This window comes from Balaenoptera physalus (genome assembly GCF_965194825.1).
Source record: "Balaenoptera physalus genome assembly, chromosome: X".
Lineage (NCBI taxonomy): Eukaryota > Metazoa > Chordata > Mammalia > Artiodactyla > Balaenopteridae > Balaenoptera > Balaenoptera physalus.
Window position 1 is genome coordinate 19,463,391 of NC_138903.1, and position 17,916 is coordinate 19,481,306.

At 39.9% G+C, this 17,916-nt stretch overlaps 1 protein-coding gene across 4 annotated transcripts in view; it reads left to right on the forward strand.

The window, feature by feature from the left end:
* The window catches only part of PHEX (phosphate regulating endopeptidase X-linked), a 199,282-nt gene that overhangs the window by 12,230 nt on the left and 169,136 nt on the right, over positions 1–17,916 (forward strand). For all 4 annotated transcript variants that reach the window (XM_082447075.1, XM_082447077.1, XM_082447076.1 and 1 more), the window contains one exon: positions 4,126–4,287. In XM_082447075.1, coding sequence (XP_082303201.1) covers positions 4,126–4,287 — 162 coding nt within the window. The remainder of the gene's footprint in view (positions 1–4,125; positions 4,288–17,916) is intronic.

The following is a 17,916-nucleotide window of genomic DNA, read 5'->3' on the forward strand; positions in this document are numbered from 1 at the left end:
CATAAGAACCGCATGAAGTTGGTGCTATCACCCGGCCCAATTGCACATGAGGCTTCTAGGAGCTAAATAACTTGCTCCGGGTCACATCCTGAGTTAGCAGCAGGGCTGGGCTTCAAGTTCATGTGTGGCTCCTCTCCATCTGTGCCTGTGTGCCAGAGGCCATGCCAGGAAACTCTCTTGGACCCTGGTCCTGTCTTGCTCTTTTTTCATAACATTAGACCTACTAGAGTCTAGGGACTAGACAACTGTTTCAGCTTTTTGATCTCGTCGCAGAAAGGATGAGAAAGATGTGGGAATCCCCAGGTCCTTTCCTGCTCCCAGCGGAGCAGCTGACCTAGGGATTTCTCCAGTGGAGCAAGGGGGACCTGGCGTCGGGTGGGGCACCAGGTGGGACTATCAGAGGACAGGTTTTAGACTTGACGTCACCTTGTGCTTCGTCTGTGGAACAGTTTTTGCAGATGTGTGAAATTAAAAATTTTGAACTCAAACTCAAATTGAAACCCTAAGTCAACTTTTCGTACGGAGTGCCACTTATTTCATGAGTTTTGTCTCTTTATTACGAATCATAATACTGCAAAAGTAAAGCTTGAAGAATGACATTGATTATGTCGCCTCCTGCCAGATAGTGTTTTCCCTTGCTGCCCTCTTTTTAGTTTTCACCTTGGCGACTGGCTTTCTAATATTGAAAAAGATACTTCTGCTGTTTCTGCAGCAAAACGCTCACCAGGGCTGCAGTCCTCTTCACTGTAACGTGGGCGCCGCTGTGCGCCGCGTCGGCGCCGCGTGATTGCTGCGTGGGCGCCGCTGTGCGCCGCGTCGGCGCCGCGTGATTGCTGCGTGGGCGCCGCTGTGCGCCGCGTGAGTGTTGCGTGGGCGCCTCGTGAGTGCTGCGTGGGCGCCGCTGTGCGCCGCGTCGGCGCCGCGTGATTGCTGCGTGGGCGCCGCTGTGCGCCGCGGTGCGCCGCGTGGGTGCTGTGTGGGCGCCGCGTGAGTGCTGCGTGGGCGCCGCTGTGCGCTGCGTGCTGGCAGGATGAAGTTCGGGAGAGCGACGTTCGGGACTTTTTGCGAGCAGGTGCCAATCTTTTCCAAGATGGCTTCTCTCCTTGACTTTCCTTTTCTCCTCTTCTCTATTTCCATCTATCCTAATCCCTCTTTCAGAATAAGGGGTGGAGGAAGAATACAAAGAAACGAGGAAACAAGGAAAGGGCGTGCTAATGATAGTGGATAAGGCCAGAGAAGTTGACGAGTGAGACATGATCTATCTGGCCAAGTACAGGCCATGTGATCTGGGCTAAATATATAAACCATCCTAAGCTCAGTTTCACCATCTGTAAAATGGGAATAAGAGCTTTTATTTATCATACTGGTTGTGAGACTAGAAGAAAATAATGTTGGTGGTAGTACTAGTAATCCAGGTCCACAATGCCATATCCTTTACCCTGTACCCAGAGAGCGTTGTAATGCTCAGTTGGCAAGACTGGACCCGAGCTCAGTTCCTGTGATGGCAAAACTGGATCTTAACTCATGTGAGGCTGTTTTAGACTTTGTTCATCCCACTTAAGAGAATAGCATAGTTCCTGGCACAGAAGAAACGCTCAATATTAGTGATTTTATTGTTACCCCCTCCCCCCCCAGCCCTGATTAAACTTAAAAAGTCAGGCTGGTATGAGTGGTGTCTCCACTTCTACTAGATAAACACTAGCTGGAGACTGAATAACAATTTACCTTATATGCATTGACTTGAGGGAATACATAGCTTGGCCTTTCACAGATTTCCTTCATTATCATATTTCTTTTATTAAAACAAGACTCTGTGGTTTTTCTCCATGGAGCTGAGTAGGGGGAGAGGAGTTTTGGTGTCTTGACAGCTATGGTCCCTTGCAATTTGAAGTCACAGTTCCCTTGCAGAAAGTGCAGCCCTGTGCCCAGCTGTGAGTTGTGAATGCTGAATTGAGAGGCTGAAGCTGGAGTTTTTCCACTTAGTGGGCTCGGTTCCAAATTCAGTGTGAGCAATGTATTCCCCCACTTTATACCAGGGCTGAGGTCAGAGCTGATTTTGCAGTTTAGGTACCTGCAAGAATACTGAGGAGATGGGATACATTTGAGGGTTGGGGGCAGGGGGAGGCTTGGGAAGGTGGCCAGAAAACAACGTGCTTATGGGAATAAAAATGTGTGTGAGGGTTCCTCTATGTGACTCTAAACATTGTGTGGGACTGAAACTTGTATGATCTGCACAACCAGAATAACCACAAATATAAACTAAAGTGAAGATTTTATGTGTCCTAGCAAATTTGCATATTAAATATTAATGATAAAATAGTAGCAGTAAGTAAAATTGTAATTGGAGACAACCTAATTAATTCTGAAAGATGAAAATATTAAGTTAATTTAAAATTTATCAACCTTAGATTCTAAACCAATTTTTTTCTTTTTGGATGTGGAAGGATTGAGCATGATGGGGATTTTGAAGTTCTATAGAGATTAGGTTGTTTGTATATTATTAGCTTCATCAAAGACAAAAAGCTGTTTGAAATTTTCATAGAAAGTCCAGGCTAGAGAAATATGTAGCCTTACTTTTAAACCTGGAGGAACCACACACATAACCAAACTGTAATATGTGCATCTAAATTTATGCAGATTATATTTTTTTGGCAAGTCATTCAAGTTTAGCTGATAACTCATTGAGTTTTCATTACTTCAAACATAAATGTATTCTGGCATTAATTAATTATGAATATCACCCAGGATGTCATCTTTCCAAGGTCATTAAAATATTGGCCGCCTTTTTAAAAAAAAATCATTTGGTGCATATCTTTATGCTAGAGTGGTAGCCAGCAGTTGGAAGGGAGTTGGAGTTCAATATTAGGAATTTTGGGACCTTCTCATTTTGTAATGAAAGACTTTTTTTTTTTTTGAAAGACTTTTTTTAAAGCTCATGGATACATATTTAAGTATGAACAAACTTCCTACCGATTGACTATCTTCCATATATAATCGAGTGTGGCCTTAAGAAAGAGGAAAAGATGGCAGATCAGTCTATCGTGTCTTTCTGTTAACTCATACAAATACCCAGTTCTGCCCCTAGACTTGGGCAAGAGGGGCCCCTGCCCTGGGCCCCTCATTTAGAATGTTACACTTTGCTCTGGCCATGCCTCTCCCCTCCTCAACCCAGAATTCCCTGCAAGATGGCCCCAAGCCTCCTTTTAGGGCCTGTTTGGGTCTCTTCCAGGGCTTCATTCCTCTGAGAGCTGCCCTGAATGTCAAGGGGCTCAAGGATCCATACCTGGCCCTCCAGGTCTTTATAAAGGGATATTGTAAATAGATATTGTCAACATTTAGGTATTACATGTGGGCTTCTGTTTCAGTTAGCCTTTGTTGTGGAACAAACCACCCCAAACCTTAAAGGCCTGAAACAAGAGTGATTTAATATTTCTTCTGATGCCTTGGGTTTGGTGGGGTTCCTCTGCTGAGACTGCCTAGGCTCATTCATACAGCTGCATTCAGTTGGAGGGTCGCCTGGCCTGGAAGGTCCATGATAGTTTCAGTCACACGTCTGGCGGTTGGTGGTGGCTTGGTTCTTCTTCACATGGCCTTACCTCCTCCAGGAGATTCTTCAAAGGGCAGTCTCAGGGCTCCAAAGGGATTTAACATGGAAGGTGAAAGGCCTCCTAAGGCCTAGTTTTGAAACTCATGAAAAGTTACTCTGCCACTTTCTGTTGGTCAAAGCAAGTCACAAGGCCAGCCCAGATTCATGGCAGGGGAAATAGATCCTGGTGGCAAGAGTGGGAAAGTCACCTTGCAGAAGGATGAAAGGAATGGAAGGAAATGTCACACGCGTCCTGGCAAACAATTTACCTGATACTCCATTTGTGTTCCTGTTCCAGGTCCCACAGATGTTAGGCGTGCTCCTGCCAAACCAGTAACAATAATATGACTAAACTTTTATCCACTCACTCTGCATGTAATAGTTTAATATAGTGAAGTTGATTCAGGGCGTCATTTGAGGGGAAATGTAAAAGCCAAGGCTTGGGAACTGGTTGATATGAAATCATTGTTTAATTTGGAAGAGACCAGTACACAATGTTCAGTGCTTGTCATTAATCCTATGATTTTCTTTTTAAATAGCTGCTTCCATCTTGAGTAAAGTAAATCTGTCTGTGGACCCTTGTGATAATTTCTTCCGGTTTGCTTGTGATGGCTGGATAAACAGTAATCCAATTCCTGAAGATATGCCAAGCTATGGGATTTATCCTTGGCTGAGACGTAATGTCGACCTCAAGTTGAAGGGTAAGTTTCTACTTGGGTTTGGTGATGCGCTTTACAGAGAGCAGTATTTGACAAGAAAAACATAGTTTTGGATTTGAGGCATGACTGCTCACTCTTTAACTATACTAAATTCACTTCCAAGATTTTTTAAAGTGGAAGATTGAAAGGAAAGTTGTGGAATTTTAATCTTTCAGATCTCAGTGCAAGCCCAGTGTAGCTCATTATGTTCACATTTGATAATAGTTAAGTTCTGCTGCTAAAGGATAAATAGCATTTGATTGAGGTTGGGAGCAAAGGAATAGTTAATGAAAATCGCGTTATATTGGTATACTTATTCATCTGTTATGTTCAGAACAAACTTCATCACTTGCTCACTGTGTCCTGGATTTTCATGGTTTACAAAATGTACTTAACACTTCATTGTCTTTTGACATCACTTTTGAGAACTCTGGATGACCTTGTGTTTGTCATGTTGTTCCTGTTAACTTCGAAGTTGGCTCTGGGGAGACTATCCTTCCCCCATGGCCTCTCAAGCAATGACAAGCTCACACACACATACTCACATATGCGTGCATGCACACATACTCTTCAAAAGTTGGAAGTATCTTTTGCTGGGGGATCTTCTGCTCACAATTGGTCTAATTTTTATGCTGAGTTATTGGAGAAAACCACTTAAGAACGCAAGTAGGGAGATTTCAAGGCCAGGTAAGGTGAGTGTTTTGAGAAGGCAAAAATAGTATATATTTTTTTCACTTTCTTATAACTGAGCTATGCCATATAACTTGCATTCAGTAACACACCTAAAAGAATTTCTGAAAATTTTTGAGAATCATCATTTTTCTATCTTCTCCATATCCTTTTCCCCAAGATTTTAAGAATTAAGTTCATTAATTTTAATGAAAATTAAATACGTATCAACTTATATATATGTTATAACATCTGAAACCATTGGCAAAATAGATACCTATTGTCACTGTAAGGAAAAATGTGCCTAAATTTCACAACTAGGTATAAATCATATGGACTTACATTTTCTACTAGAAGGCTGAAACTTAGTCTTCATAAGTTATAAATGATAATTTGCAAGAATGTCAGAGTTTTCCCATAACCCAACAGGTGAGATTCCTGTTCTGTGGAACTGTAAATAGGACCTTGAAGAATGAATTTACTGAGACTTATTTCCCTGTAGGATATTAACTCGTGTCGGTCCTTTACCTACCATTCTTGCCTGTTTCCTGTTTCTCTTCTCTGGCTTCTTTTCTTCCTAGACAGAGAGATGTGTGCGTGTGTGCACACGTACACACACACAATTGGAGAAATATCAATGAAGGATAAGAAAAAGTCAGTATCTCCAGATAGGTGATCCTTTTATATTAGTTATAGCCCAAAGATTTCTATCTTCAGGGCATGAAGCAGTTATAATAATTTAAAGGATTTCTGGGAATGTCTTATTGTAAAAACTAAAATCAGTATCGATGGGCTTTGTTTGAGGAGGACATGGTATATGGGCTAAAATTCATAGAAGTAAGAGTAAATTGTTCAGAGCAGCACAAGTTTTTTTTTTCTACTTTGAAAAATGAAAAAATTTTATTTCCAAGCTCGGTCGTGAAAGTAAAAAGGAGCAAAAATAACATGCAAAAAGTAAAAAGAAAGTCACGCATAAATCCACCCCTAGAAATAACTGCTAATAAAGCAATTGGGTATATATCTTTCCAGGTGTTTTTTTCCATGTGTGGGTACATATGCATAATCTCATATGCACAGCCATATATTTTAAAAAATAAAAAATAGCTGATATTATGCATGCTGCTCTGTCATCTGCTGTAACACATAATGTATTCCTCATAGACATGGATTATGTCAGTAGATATCTTTCCTTATTATAAGTAACACTATAATAATACCTAAGTTTACACATCTTTATGGCCTTATCTAAATGTATCCTTAGGATAAATTCCCGGATATGAAATTGTTGTGTTGAAAGAGTATTCACCTTTCATTTTTGTTGCATATAGCAGAATCGCCCTTTAGAAAGTTATTTTTAGGTCTTCATATATTTTCTTGCTGTTTTAAATGGTTACTTTTCTCAATCACCTGTTTCTTTTTGTGGTATAAAGTAGGGGTCAGCAAACTGTGGCCCGTGGGCCAAATCCAGCCCACTGCCTGTTTTTGTAAATAAAAGTTTTTTTGAAAGACAGCCACATCCATTCATTTATGCATTATCAATGGCTGCTTTTGCACCACAAAGGCAGAGTTGAGTAGTTGCATATAGAGACCATATGACCCATAAAGCCCATATAACCTGCAAAGCCTAAAATATTTACTCTCTGACCTTAATGGAAAAAGTATGCCAACTCCTGATGCCTGTTGTAAAGCTTTGATATATCTATATTGGATCTAGGTAGAACTATTTTATTAATTGATAGCTATTTGGTGGGTTTTTGGGATTCTTTGATAGGTAATCATAAAATTAAATAATTATAATTTTTGTCTCTCCCTTTTACTATATTGACTGGAGTCTCAGAATAATGTTGAATTATAGCAATGATAATGGGTATAATTTTCTTTTTTTTTTTTTTAGTAAATTTATTTTATTTATTTATTTTTGGCTGCATTGGGTCTTCATTGCTGTGTGTGGGCTTTCTCTAGTTGCAGTGAGCGGGGGCTACTCTTTGTTTCGGTGCGCGGGCTTCTCATTTCAGTGGCTTCTCTTGTTGTGGAGCATGGGCTCTAGGCGCGCAGGCTTCAGTAGCTGTGGCACGTGGGCTCAGTAGTTGTGGCTAGCGGATTCTAGAGCGCAGGCTCGGTAGTTGTGGCACACGGGCTTAGTTGCTCCGCAGCATGTGAGATCTTCCCGGACTGGGGCTCGAACCCATGTCCCCTGCATTGGCAGGTGGACTCTTAACCACTGTGCCACCAGGGAAGCTGGGTATAATTTTCTTATTCCTAACTTGGGTGGTAATGCCTCTAGCATTCCCCCCAATATATTTTTTCTTTGTTTCTAACATTTTTTATTGTGTTCTGTTATTCCTAGTTTGCAAAAAGGTATTGCTCAAGAAAAATCTCTTCACTGTTTATCAGGAGACTCACATGGAGTATCTCTTTTAACTTCTCTAGATTTTCTCATGCTAAATTAACCTTATAATCTTGAAATAAATCCTACCTATGAATGGTTTATTATTTTAAGACATTGCTTAAGAATTGAATAAGCTAGTATTTTGTTATATTTGTGTCTGTATTTATGATTCATATTGGTCCATGGATTTTTGTGTGCTAGGTTTGTCAAATTCTGTTATCAAGATTGTGCTGGCCTTGTGAAACAAAATGGGAGGCTCCCCATATATTTCTATGCTCTGGGAAAGACACAGAAAAATAAATCTCAAGTTATTTTGTGACAAGCCCTGTAAAGGATGAATTAAAATATCAGTCATAGGGCTCTTGCTACAAGTGCCAAGAAGGAGAGCAAATGGTGGAGTAGGGTCTCTTTTTAAATTAGTATCATCTTGTTCCAGATGCATGTGCTTGAAATATAAAATATGTATTCTTTAAACTTTTAAATTTTGAGGTAATTCAGACTTAAAAGTTGAAGGAATAGCACAAAGAACTCCCATATACCCTTTACCCAGATTTCCTGATTGTTACTGTTTTGCTGTACTGTATTGGCTTTATCATACTATTCTTTCATTCTCTCTATCTATAAATGTATAGATTAGAAATATGTAAATATATAGATGATACTGATACACAGATTTATAGATACATATCTTTCTGAACTCTGCAAGTATGTTGCACATAATTAGGTATTCTTAAAGTGTATAAATAGAGCTTTTCAAATATCAGAGGTGCTGACAATCTTATTTTTTAAACACTAGACATTTATTTATTTATTTAGCATGCAAGTTGTTTATTTTGGGAAGTGATCCCAGGAAATAGAGGTGGGGGACTGGGAAGAGTGAAAGATGGAAGGGAGGAAAAGTGAATCCAAGAATTAAACACTAGTCTTTAAATTCTATCTATATGTCTTTATTCTATATCTATCTATGTATCTGTGTATCTCTCAGTCTGTCTGCTTATCTATCTAACCATCCAGGTGATACAAGCTCATTGTAGATCAGCTATAAATGACTAACGAGGAGAAACATACTTCAGATCCCAATACCTGGTGATAACTTTTTAAATGCAAATATAAATATAAAATTATATGTATATCTCAAAAGGGATCATATATTCTATTTTTATAATCTGTTATTTTTACTTGACACGTTAACATGTTTTCAGGTCAATAAAATAGATCTATACCATCATTTGCCATGACTACTTTGTATGGATATACTACAGTTTGTTTCATCAATTCATGTGTTGCCATTTAGGTGGTTTCCAAATTTTTTCCTCATTGTAAGCCACTCAGAGCCTGAGTTTTGATGCCACAGAGTTGGATTTGAATCCTGGTTCCCTTTCATTTCTCCTCTGTGTCACTTTTGGTCAATTACTTAGCTTACCTAGCTCAGCTTTTTTATCTTTCAAATGGAGATAAGAATACCCATTTCATAGGATTTGTGAGGACTAAAGGACATGACCTATATAAATTACCCAGTCTAGTTCCTGGCATATAGCAGGCCCTCAATTAATATTTGTCCTTTGCTCCTCCATTTTGTCTCAAAGATAGTTCTAAGGCTCATGAAGTAGTGTCTGTCAGATGCTTTACATTTTATTCTGGTCTTATCCTCTGTAAATATCATGTGCTTTCAAAAGTATTGAATACAGTCTAGATATTTTTCCTCACCCTTGATAAAAAAGAGAGAACATCCAAAAATAAAACGCAATACGACCAATCAAAACAATACCATTTTCTTATGGCTGATAGAGAACACACAGAAATGGCTGTCCAATTTGTGAAATAAAATGGATTTGACAGACCTGGCTGATGAAAAATTGCCCTCTATTGAAGTCAGCAACCTGGCTTCATGAATTTTTTCTTTAAATGGCATATAAGACTCAGATTTCTACTTGGCAAATAAAATTATTTCTTGTTCTCTCCAAGAATTAGGATTTGTTTTTTTAAAAAAGGCTGAATGTAGTCATGTGTTTGAATGTCTTAAAATTTCCCTCCTACAAAACCTCCCAAATTTGTTTTCATGTGACCATGAAGATGACACAGCATGCACTGCTTATGAACGAACAGACGAAAATTTTGCAAATGAGCACTTATGAAACATGAGGCAATGAGTGAGATAGAACACTTGTGTCAAACAGAAGACAGATGACTCAGGGTAGGGCCAGCTCATCTCTATTATGGAATAGCGATCTTTGCCAATAGTTTATAAAGAAATGCAGTATATTATTATGTTTAAGCACAGACAGCACCAGCAGAACAGTAAGATGAAGTAGGGTCTGTGCATTAACGGGCAGAGAAAGATGATCGTGATTCATAGATTGGTTATTTATTTGTAAATACCTGCTGGCTGAGATTTAAATGATTCTCATAATTAAATAACCCCCCTATAATCTTGTTTTTCCTATTAGTGATCCTAGCCAAATCATCTTTTACAGATATTAAAAAGCTGAAAACTTCAGTTCAGCTCCTGTAAAGTCATTTGATAATTAGAAAGTTCAGATCGTTGAAGACATAGTGAATTGTGTCATTTTCCTCATACAATGAACATGGTATAATGATGTACCAGATTGAGCCCTGACATCATTAAGCTCTTTGAAACAAATGATGTCAGGCTAGAAAAAACAAAACAGGGATGTGGTGAGGAAGTGCTAAGGAGCAGCCAGCCACTGTGGTGTGCTTTTTATTCCTGGTGAAAACTCAGCCCCTGTAAGTCTCATTGAATCTGCTATATAGACTGAGTGCGCCCACTCAGAGCAGATTCCTGTTTTTCTGACCGTGCTGGCTCTTTTTCACGTGGCCATACAGGACGCAACAAATTGCCAGTTTATACATACATCGTTATCGGTCCTGTGTGCATAGAGGGGTGCTGTGTAAAGACTTGGGCCTGTATCGCAGACTTTTAGAATGTGAAATGAAATGATTTTACCTGAAAAGTTTTGTTGTTGTTGTTCCCATTTTTCCTAATTGCAGTACCCCATTTGAGCATGGGTAGGATGGGAGTGTGGGTGCGTGAAATGTGAGGAAGGGGAAAGAAGTCACATTTTAAAAAGTTTAGTAATTTCCTGTTAGGAGACATTCACTTCAAATACGGAAATGAATTTCTTCCTGAAGGCTCTGCGAAAAATGTGCATTTAGCTTTAGGACAAGACCTCTTTCTAAATAGCTTAAGGAAGTAGAGGCCATGAGAATGGCCACCATGTGTAAAAGCTTGTGTTCTGGTAGTTCCGACAGTCAGCATTTTAGATTTTCTTCTTGTGTATCCATTTCTACCCCCAGTGCATGTCCTTGTCTTACTTTTTGACTCCTACCTGTTCCAATCTTTATTTTATGATCCGATCTTTTCCCCTGTGGCTTTAATGTAGCTTTTAAAACTTTTGTAGTGGTTAATACTAGACATAAGTTGGGTACACTTGATAAGAACCAGATCTTTTCATTACATTCATTCTGAGTTGTATGCTCTTTAATTTGGGGGAAATGTGCTCACTTCAAATAGATTGAAATACACAGCATTTTGATTGTATTAGTCTGTGAACACAGGACTATTTTCTGAGCTTTTACATTTTTCCTGGCACCAATTGCTTTTAGTCACAAGTAACAGAAACATCAACTCAGACTGACCCAAACAATAAAGAAGATTTGTTGGCTCGTGTAACCAAAATATCTAGTAATCATGTGGACTTCAGGTAAGGGTTGATCTAGCAGCTGAACCATCCCATTAAAGATCACATTTCTTTCTTTGTCTCTACTCTGACATCCACTGTCTCATGCTTTCTAAGTCTGCTTGGTCATAAGATTGTTGCCAATAGCAATCAGAATTTAGACTTCCTCATTCACATCCAGCAAGAGGTATTGTGTTAGGCATAGGAGGATGCAGAAGTTAATGAGGCTCCCAAGACTACCATGTGGAAATTAAAAATCTGCACATCACAAACTATTTCAATAGGTACTGTAATCAAGACTCTAGAGGGAATTCCCTGGTGGTCCAGTGGTCAGGACTTGGCACTGGGTTCGATCCCTGGTCTGGGAACTAAGATCCCACAAGCCACGAGGTGCAGCCAAAAATAAATAAATAAAAGACTCTAGAGCTACACTGTTCAATACCGTAGCCACTAGCCACATGTGGCTTTCGAGCACTTGAAATATGGCTAGCTGGAATTGAGATGTGCTGTAAGTGTAAAATACACACCAAATTTCAGAGACTTCATTTAGAAAACATGTAAAATATCTCACTAATAAATTGATGATTTATTTCATCAATTACATATGGAAATGATATTTTTAAGGTACATTGGGTTAAATAAAATATATTATTAAACATAATCTCACCTGTTTTATTTTACTTATTCAAATATAGCTACAAGGAAATTAACAATTATGTATTTGGCTCAGATAATATTTCTATCAGACAATGCTGCTCTAGAGGCCTGAATAGGCCATTAGAAAGGTGAGCTATCTGTGAATAAATTCAAATTTATTTCACTGATAGAGAAGGATCAGAGAACACCTTTATTTAATAATTTTAAAAATTATTTATTTATTTTTATTTATTTATTTTTGGCTGTGTTGGGTCTTCGTTGCTGTGCACGGGCTTTCTCTAGTTGCGGCGAGTGGGGGCTACTCTTCGTTGCAGCGCGCGGGCTTCTCATTGGGGTGGCTTCTGTTGTTGTGGAGCACAGGCTCTAGGTGCGCGGGCTTCAGTAGTTGTGGTGCGTGGGCTCTAGAGCACAGGCTCAGTAGTTGTGGAGCACGGGCTCAGTTGCTCCGTGGCATGTGGAATCTTCCCGGACCAGGACTCGAACCCGTGTCCCCTGCATTGGGAGGCGGATTATTAACTACTGCGCCACCAGGGAATCCTTAGAACACCTTTATTAAAAATAGTTCTCTACTCACCCCAAAAAAAAAAAAAAAAAATCTCTGCTCCCATCTCCAGTCCCCCTCTATCCTGTTACCCTATTAGTGTCCTCTGTGGTACTTAAGACCATCTGAAATTATCTCATTTGTATACTTGCTTACTTATTTTTCTCATTATGCTTGCTCCCCTCCCTTCCCCCTCTCCCCCCATGGTAAATTTTCTGAGAGCCAGAATCTTGTCCATTTTGGGCTTCACTGTAACCCAGCACCCAGCATAGTGCCTGGCATATAGTTGTTGCTCAGAAAATACTTATTGAAGAAAAGGATCGTGCCCTCTGTATGTGGCTGGATGCAGGGTGGGCATGGCTGGCTGGCTGGCTGGCTGGGGTGGGGTGGCTTTGTCTTCTCCTCTTTCTCCCCCCTTCTGAGCCTGGGGCCCTGCATGCTGTCCCAGAAGAGCCGTGAGTTGCAACCAGAGCTTGCCCCTGACAGGAGAGGAAGGGTATTGTCAGTTCTTCATTTGTGTTCTAGGTTTCAGGAAGACAGGACAGGGGAATGGACAGTGCAGCAGGCTAGAGCCCTTCTTGGGCCTCCAAGACTCCCTGGCTGTGTGATCTTGTGTAAGTTACAACGAGGAAAATAAGAACTCACAGGATGGCGGTCAAGTTTGGGCTCTGAAAAGAAACTGTGACTCTGCCACTTACTGGCTATATGACCATAGGCAAACCACTTCCTTCTGAGTCTCAGTTTCTTATCTGGCAACACTGTTGGATTAATTCAGTGAGATGCATCGAAAGTCTTCTAACAGGGTTTGATAAGTGACATCTGTTATTACTGCTAATTTCATGAGGATTAAATGAACATTTTAAAAGCACTTGGCCCATAGTAGACGCTTAAGAAATGCTAGTTTCCTAATCAAATAAAAAGTAGAACTTTAATAGATAAGAAAATTTAACAGTATTATTAAAGTAAAATATTGTGATCTAATTTTTCCCAAAAGTCTCATCATTCCTGTAAACGAGGCAGCTGATCCTGAAAGAAGCAAACCTAGGGGTGAAAACAATAGGTTAGGATATTTGTGTATTCCCAACTTTTATTGCCGGATCTTGGTCATGACCTGAAACCCTGGAAGGTCTTGCTGATCTAACTTGTCAGACAAAACACTCATTGGTGTATGTGAGTTTTAAATCTCTCCTATAGGGAAAGAGAGAAGAGGAAAGGGGAATTGGTGAAAATAAGAAGTGTCATCTTAGGCTGCTCTAGATCTTCTTTAGATACCACTATTTTTTTTTGTTGTTGTTCTTGTTGTTTATACCAATTTCCCGTCTCTCTTTTCTTTTCCTCATCCCTAGGGGATCTTTAACTTAGACCCATGTCCCCTCAAGAGAGCTGTCGATAGAATTCAGGGACTTGAATAGGAAAAAAAAAAAAAAGCATCTTTATTTTCACTAACCTTTGATGGAACTTTAGCATTTTCTTTAATTCTGACTGTAGGCTAGAAACTCTGGTATTATTAGCTGTGACTTTGTTACCAATGGGAATCATCATTTTTTAAAATCTTAATACAAATGTTGCAGGTATCTTGAAATATTATGTACATACATCACCACTTCAAAATCATAGTAGTGGCTAGACTCGATGCTAGATCTTATTTAATGAGTTAATGAAGTAGTGCATATATCATGATGTCAAACAGCAAAACATCTGTTTTGTTAACTGTGTTTTGAAATAACCGGTTTCCATTGTAAACCTATGTTTCTTATCTTATGTTCTTATAGATAATATTTTGAGAATAGCCCATAGGTTGAGAACAGCCCATAGATGTATGGCACAAAAAAGATTAAGAACCCCTGCCTATGTAAAGATTGCTGGGGCACGCCTCGAGAGGTATAGTTTTATTTCACTTCAGCCTTTCAATGCATCCTAATTCAGGTGTTTTGAGTGGAGACAGCTATTACATGGACCCACTGGTCCACTCATACCCAAATATTTGAACAGTCCACTGTCTAGAATCCCTGGGTAATGAGCACATTACCAACAGTTAATAGGTGTTTATAATGATATTAGATGAAACCGGAGATAGGTGTTTGGAGATTTGTGCCAGCGCCAAGCCTTGAACTGATTAAGTGCAAGCTTTATGGGATTACCTATGCCACAGAACAAATATATTTATAGATGAAATTATTATCTATTACCACATACCTATTATGAAAGCAGAGAGTTAAAGGTCAGTGCCCAACTAGAGATGATACAGCCTTTGTCATAGTGTAGTTAAAAATATTTATAAACAGTGCAAATGATGGAAAGTAGTAATATACAAAGTAGTGTCTTCATTCATAAGTACATATTATGTGGTGTATGAAAGAGCTCGCTTGTTGTCTGATCTTGAAGACAGGGACTCTTGTTTGAACTTGGAATGGCAGCGGGTGGAGGGGGGCTGTGAATCTGGAGGTGCTGGAGTGAGGTTCCAAGGAGAAGAGCGAATCAGTATAACTTGGCTCTGTTGGAAGGAGGGAATGAGCAGGGCTGTTGGTGAGAGATGACAAGAGTGAGATGGGCGGATGAGGGATGTCAGAATCCATTTGTGAGATTTTTGACTTGGGGCAAGGAAGCTGAGGTTTCTGAAAGGTGGAGCGACAGCCTGGAAATGCTATGCATGGGACTCTAGACTGAAAAAAAAAGAGTGGAAAAACAGATGAGGGGGCATGTTTGTAGTATAAATATTGCAATACATTATGAAAAGTTTCCTGCTAGTTAGCTTGAATGTTGTAGGAAGATAGAAACATTTTACTTTAGAAGATTGTCAACTAAATTTGGGATCTTTTGACTAAATATAAGTTTTTTGGCATGACTAATGACACAGGATATTTGCATCCTGAGAAAGACATATATATACCTACAGTGACACTTCTCAACCTGCCCACACCCAGGCCCTATTTTGCATGGTTGGTGTGTGTAATGTATTTTACTTTGTAGTTGTTCAAAAGAGTTGCATATTTTTGAAAAGCCACTTCCTGAAAGAGGATGACTGGGAAGGGAAGAAAAATCCTAGCTGGCTTTGGTGGTAACAGTTTGGAGGCGTACCCACGTGAGCTTTGTGGTAGCGATTCCTGAAGCTCCTACACGGCCCCACGTGTTCCTGCTTTTGGTTGCCAGAAGCCGGGATAATAACGGAGCTGAGAATACGGGATTTTTGCAGGAACTTCCAAGGGTCATCCAGATTTCACAGCAGAAGCAGGTGACTCAGATTTCCTGGGCCTTGAAACCTGTGTCTTAGAGAAATGGGACAATCGCTTACCTTTACTATACTCCTAGTTGGTCAGTGGCAAAACTCAGGCACCAGAAAAATTAAAAAGTTGGTGGCACACAAATGCATGGCCAAACGGAGTTGAAAATTTCATTCTCGCATTTCCAAACTGCCTGATGAGATGATTTCAGCTGTGCCCTCATCCTCAATTCTGAGAACTTTTCAACTGCAACTTGAAGGTGTGGATGGGTTGAGCATCTTTACAATGTGGAAAAATCCCCATTTCTCCCCTGATTTACTAATAATGGGGGTATTTCTACTCATTACTGTGAAGTGAGCCTTTGACAGATCCCCCCCCCCCGCAAAATTCGTAAGAGTACATCACACAGAGCAGGCCCTAACAGTCTAGGCACTTAATAGAGGTGACCTTATTTAATAATACCCTTGTTACCATTTGTTGAACTCTCTAAACTGAACTCCCAACAAGCCTGTAAGATGGAAGGTTTATCTACATTTTGGGAATGAGGAAATAGAAGTAGCCGAGCAATGCAATCAATAACCAGCCCAAGATCACACGGCTAATAGGCGATGGAGCTAGGATTAGAATTCAGATTATTTTGACCCTTAGCACCTGGTAAAACCCCTGAAAACTAGGAAGGTGGTATTATCCCATTTTACAGTTGTGAAAATTGCAGCTTGGAGAGGTTAAGTAATTCATTCATATTCACACAGCTAGTGACCTATAAAGTCATCTTCCAGAGCAGTGATGTCCAAAAGAAATGTAATGAGTCACAAATGCAACTCACATGTAATTTTACATTTTCTAATAACTACATTAAAGTAAAAAGGAAACAGGTGAAATTATGTATTTTATCTAACCCAGCATATCCAAAATATTGTCACTTCATGGAATCAATATAAAAAAACTTATTTGTGAGACATTTTACATTTTTTCTTGCCTACTAAGTCCTTGAAATCCAGTACGCATCTTACACTTGCAACATGTGTCCTTGTGGACCAGTCATATTTCAGGCGCTCAACAGCCCCTTGTGACTACCCGTTTCTGAATTGGACAGGGCAGTTCTAGACCAGTGCTTCTCAACCCCAGCCGCACACTGAAATCACAGGGGAGCTTGAAAGACACAGATGCCTGGGTCCCATCCTCAGAGGTTTTGATGTAATTGGTCTGGGGTGGTACAGCCTGGCTTCCGGTTTTTTAACCACCCTTCCCCTGCAGGTGGTTCTAACGTGCGGCCAAGTTTGAGAACCTACTCAAGTGTGATGTCCAGTCTAACTAACCAAATAGAGAACTGTAGCCACTGTCTACTGGAGAAGGTTCTGTGCGTTTTCTGAAACGAGAACCATTCAAAACAACCACTCCGGCAGTATGCTTTGCTAGTGCACATTAAAGACTGTTGGGCAATGCCCTAATTTATTAATTTCTCTCAATTTACATTTCCCAACATTTTGACCAAGTCCTGGAATAATGTAAGGAAAGAGATTTCTTTTTCCCCCCCTTGACTACGCACTGCTCTGGATACACAACAGTGCGAATAAATTAAGACATAAAAATTGAGTTATTTTAATTGAGGTCAAAGGTGTTCGTGTCAGTCTGGAATCTCTGAGCTGTGGAGAAGAGGAATTTGGGGTTTGAAAGCTGCAGGTCCTTGCCAGAATGAAACATGTCTAGTGGAGACCGTGTGGGAAGTGCTGGGTGAGGAAAGGAGGCAGTTGTGGCTCCGGCTGAGGTCTGAAGGCTGCACAGCCCACGCTGTGGCAGGACGCCCACGAAGCTGCCCTTGCCAGAGGCCTCACGCCTGCCTCCCCGCTCAGCCAGACTGGTATTCTTGCCCCTGAGACCTGGATGTGAGGCCCAGCATTCAGGAACTAAAATGTCTCATCTCACCGGAGGTTCAGTTGTCCTTAAAATGCTTTTGCAGTCATTTGGAATAATTTTTCTCTTGCCTTCTTTTATTTAAAGTGAAACACAGCTTGAATATTCTGGACACATTTATTATTTCCCAGGAGGAAAAATACTGGGTCTTCTGTGGTGGTGATGCTATAGTGACATGCAGTTTTGTTGGTTATATTTATTTGACTTAAAATTAAGCAGGAGAACACACAAACACTGCTGGCTTTCATAACCTCAACTAAATTAGTACCATATTTCATTGAATCAAAAAGACTGTCAACTGCAAGGTGCACCACTATTTCATGTATGCTAAGTAAGACTAAGCTATTACACAGTGGTTTCTTAGCACTTGGGATTTTTATTTTATGTTCATTGAAAGTTTTTTACACTTAGACATTAATTTTTATCACATGTTAGTCTTTTGCATTAATTAAAAAGGAAAGCGCAAGCAGAAGAGATGGGTTAAGGTATTCCTAAAACTTCCTCACAGTAGTTTTGATTTCAAACCATCAGTACTTTTGTTTT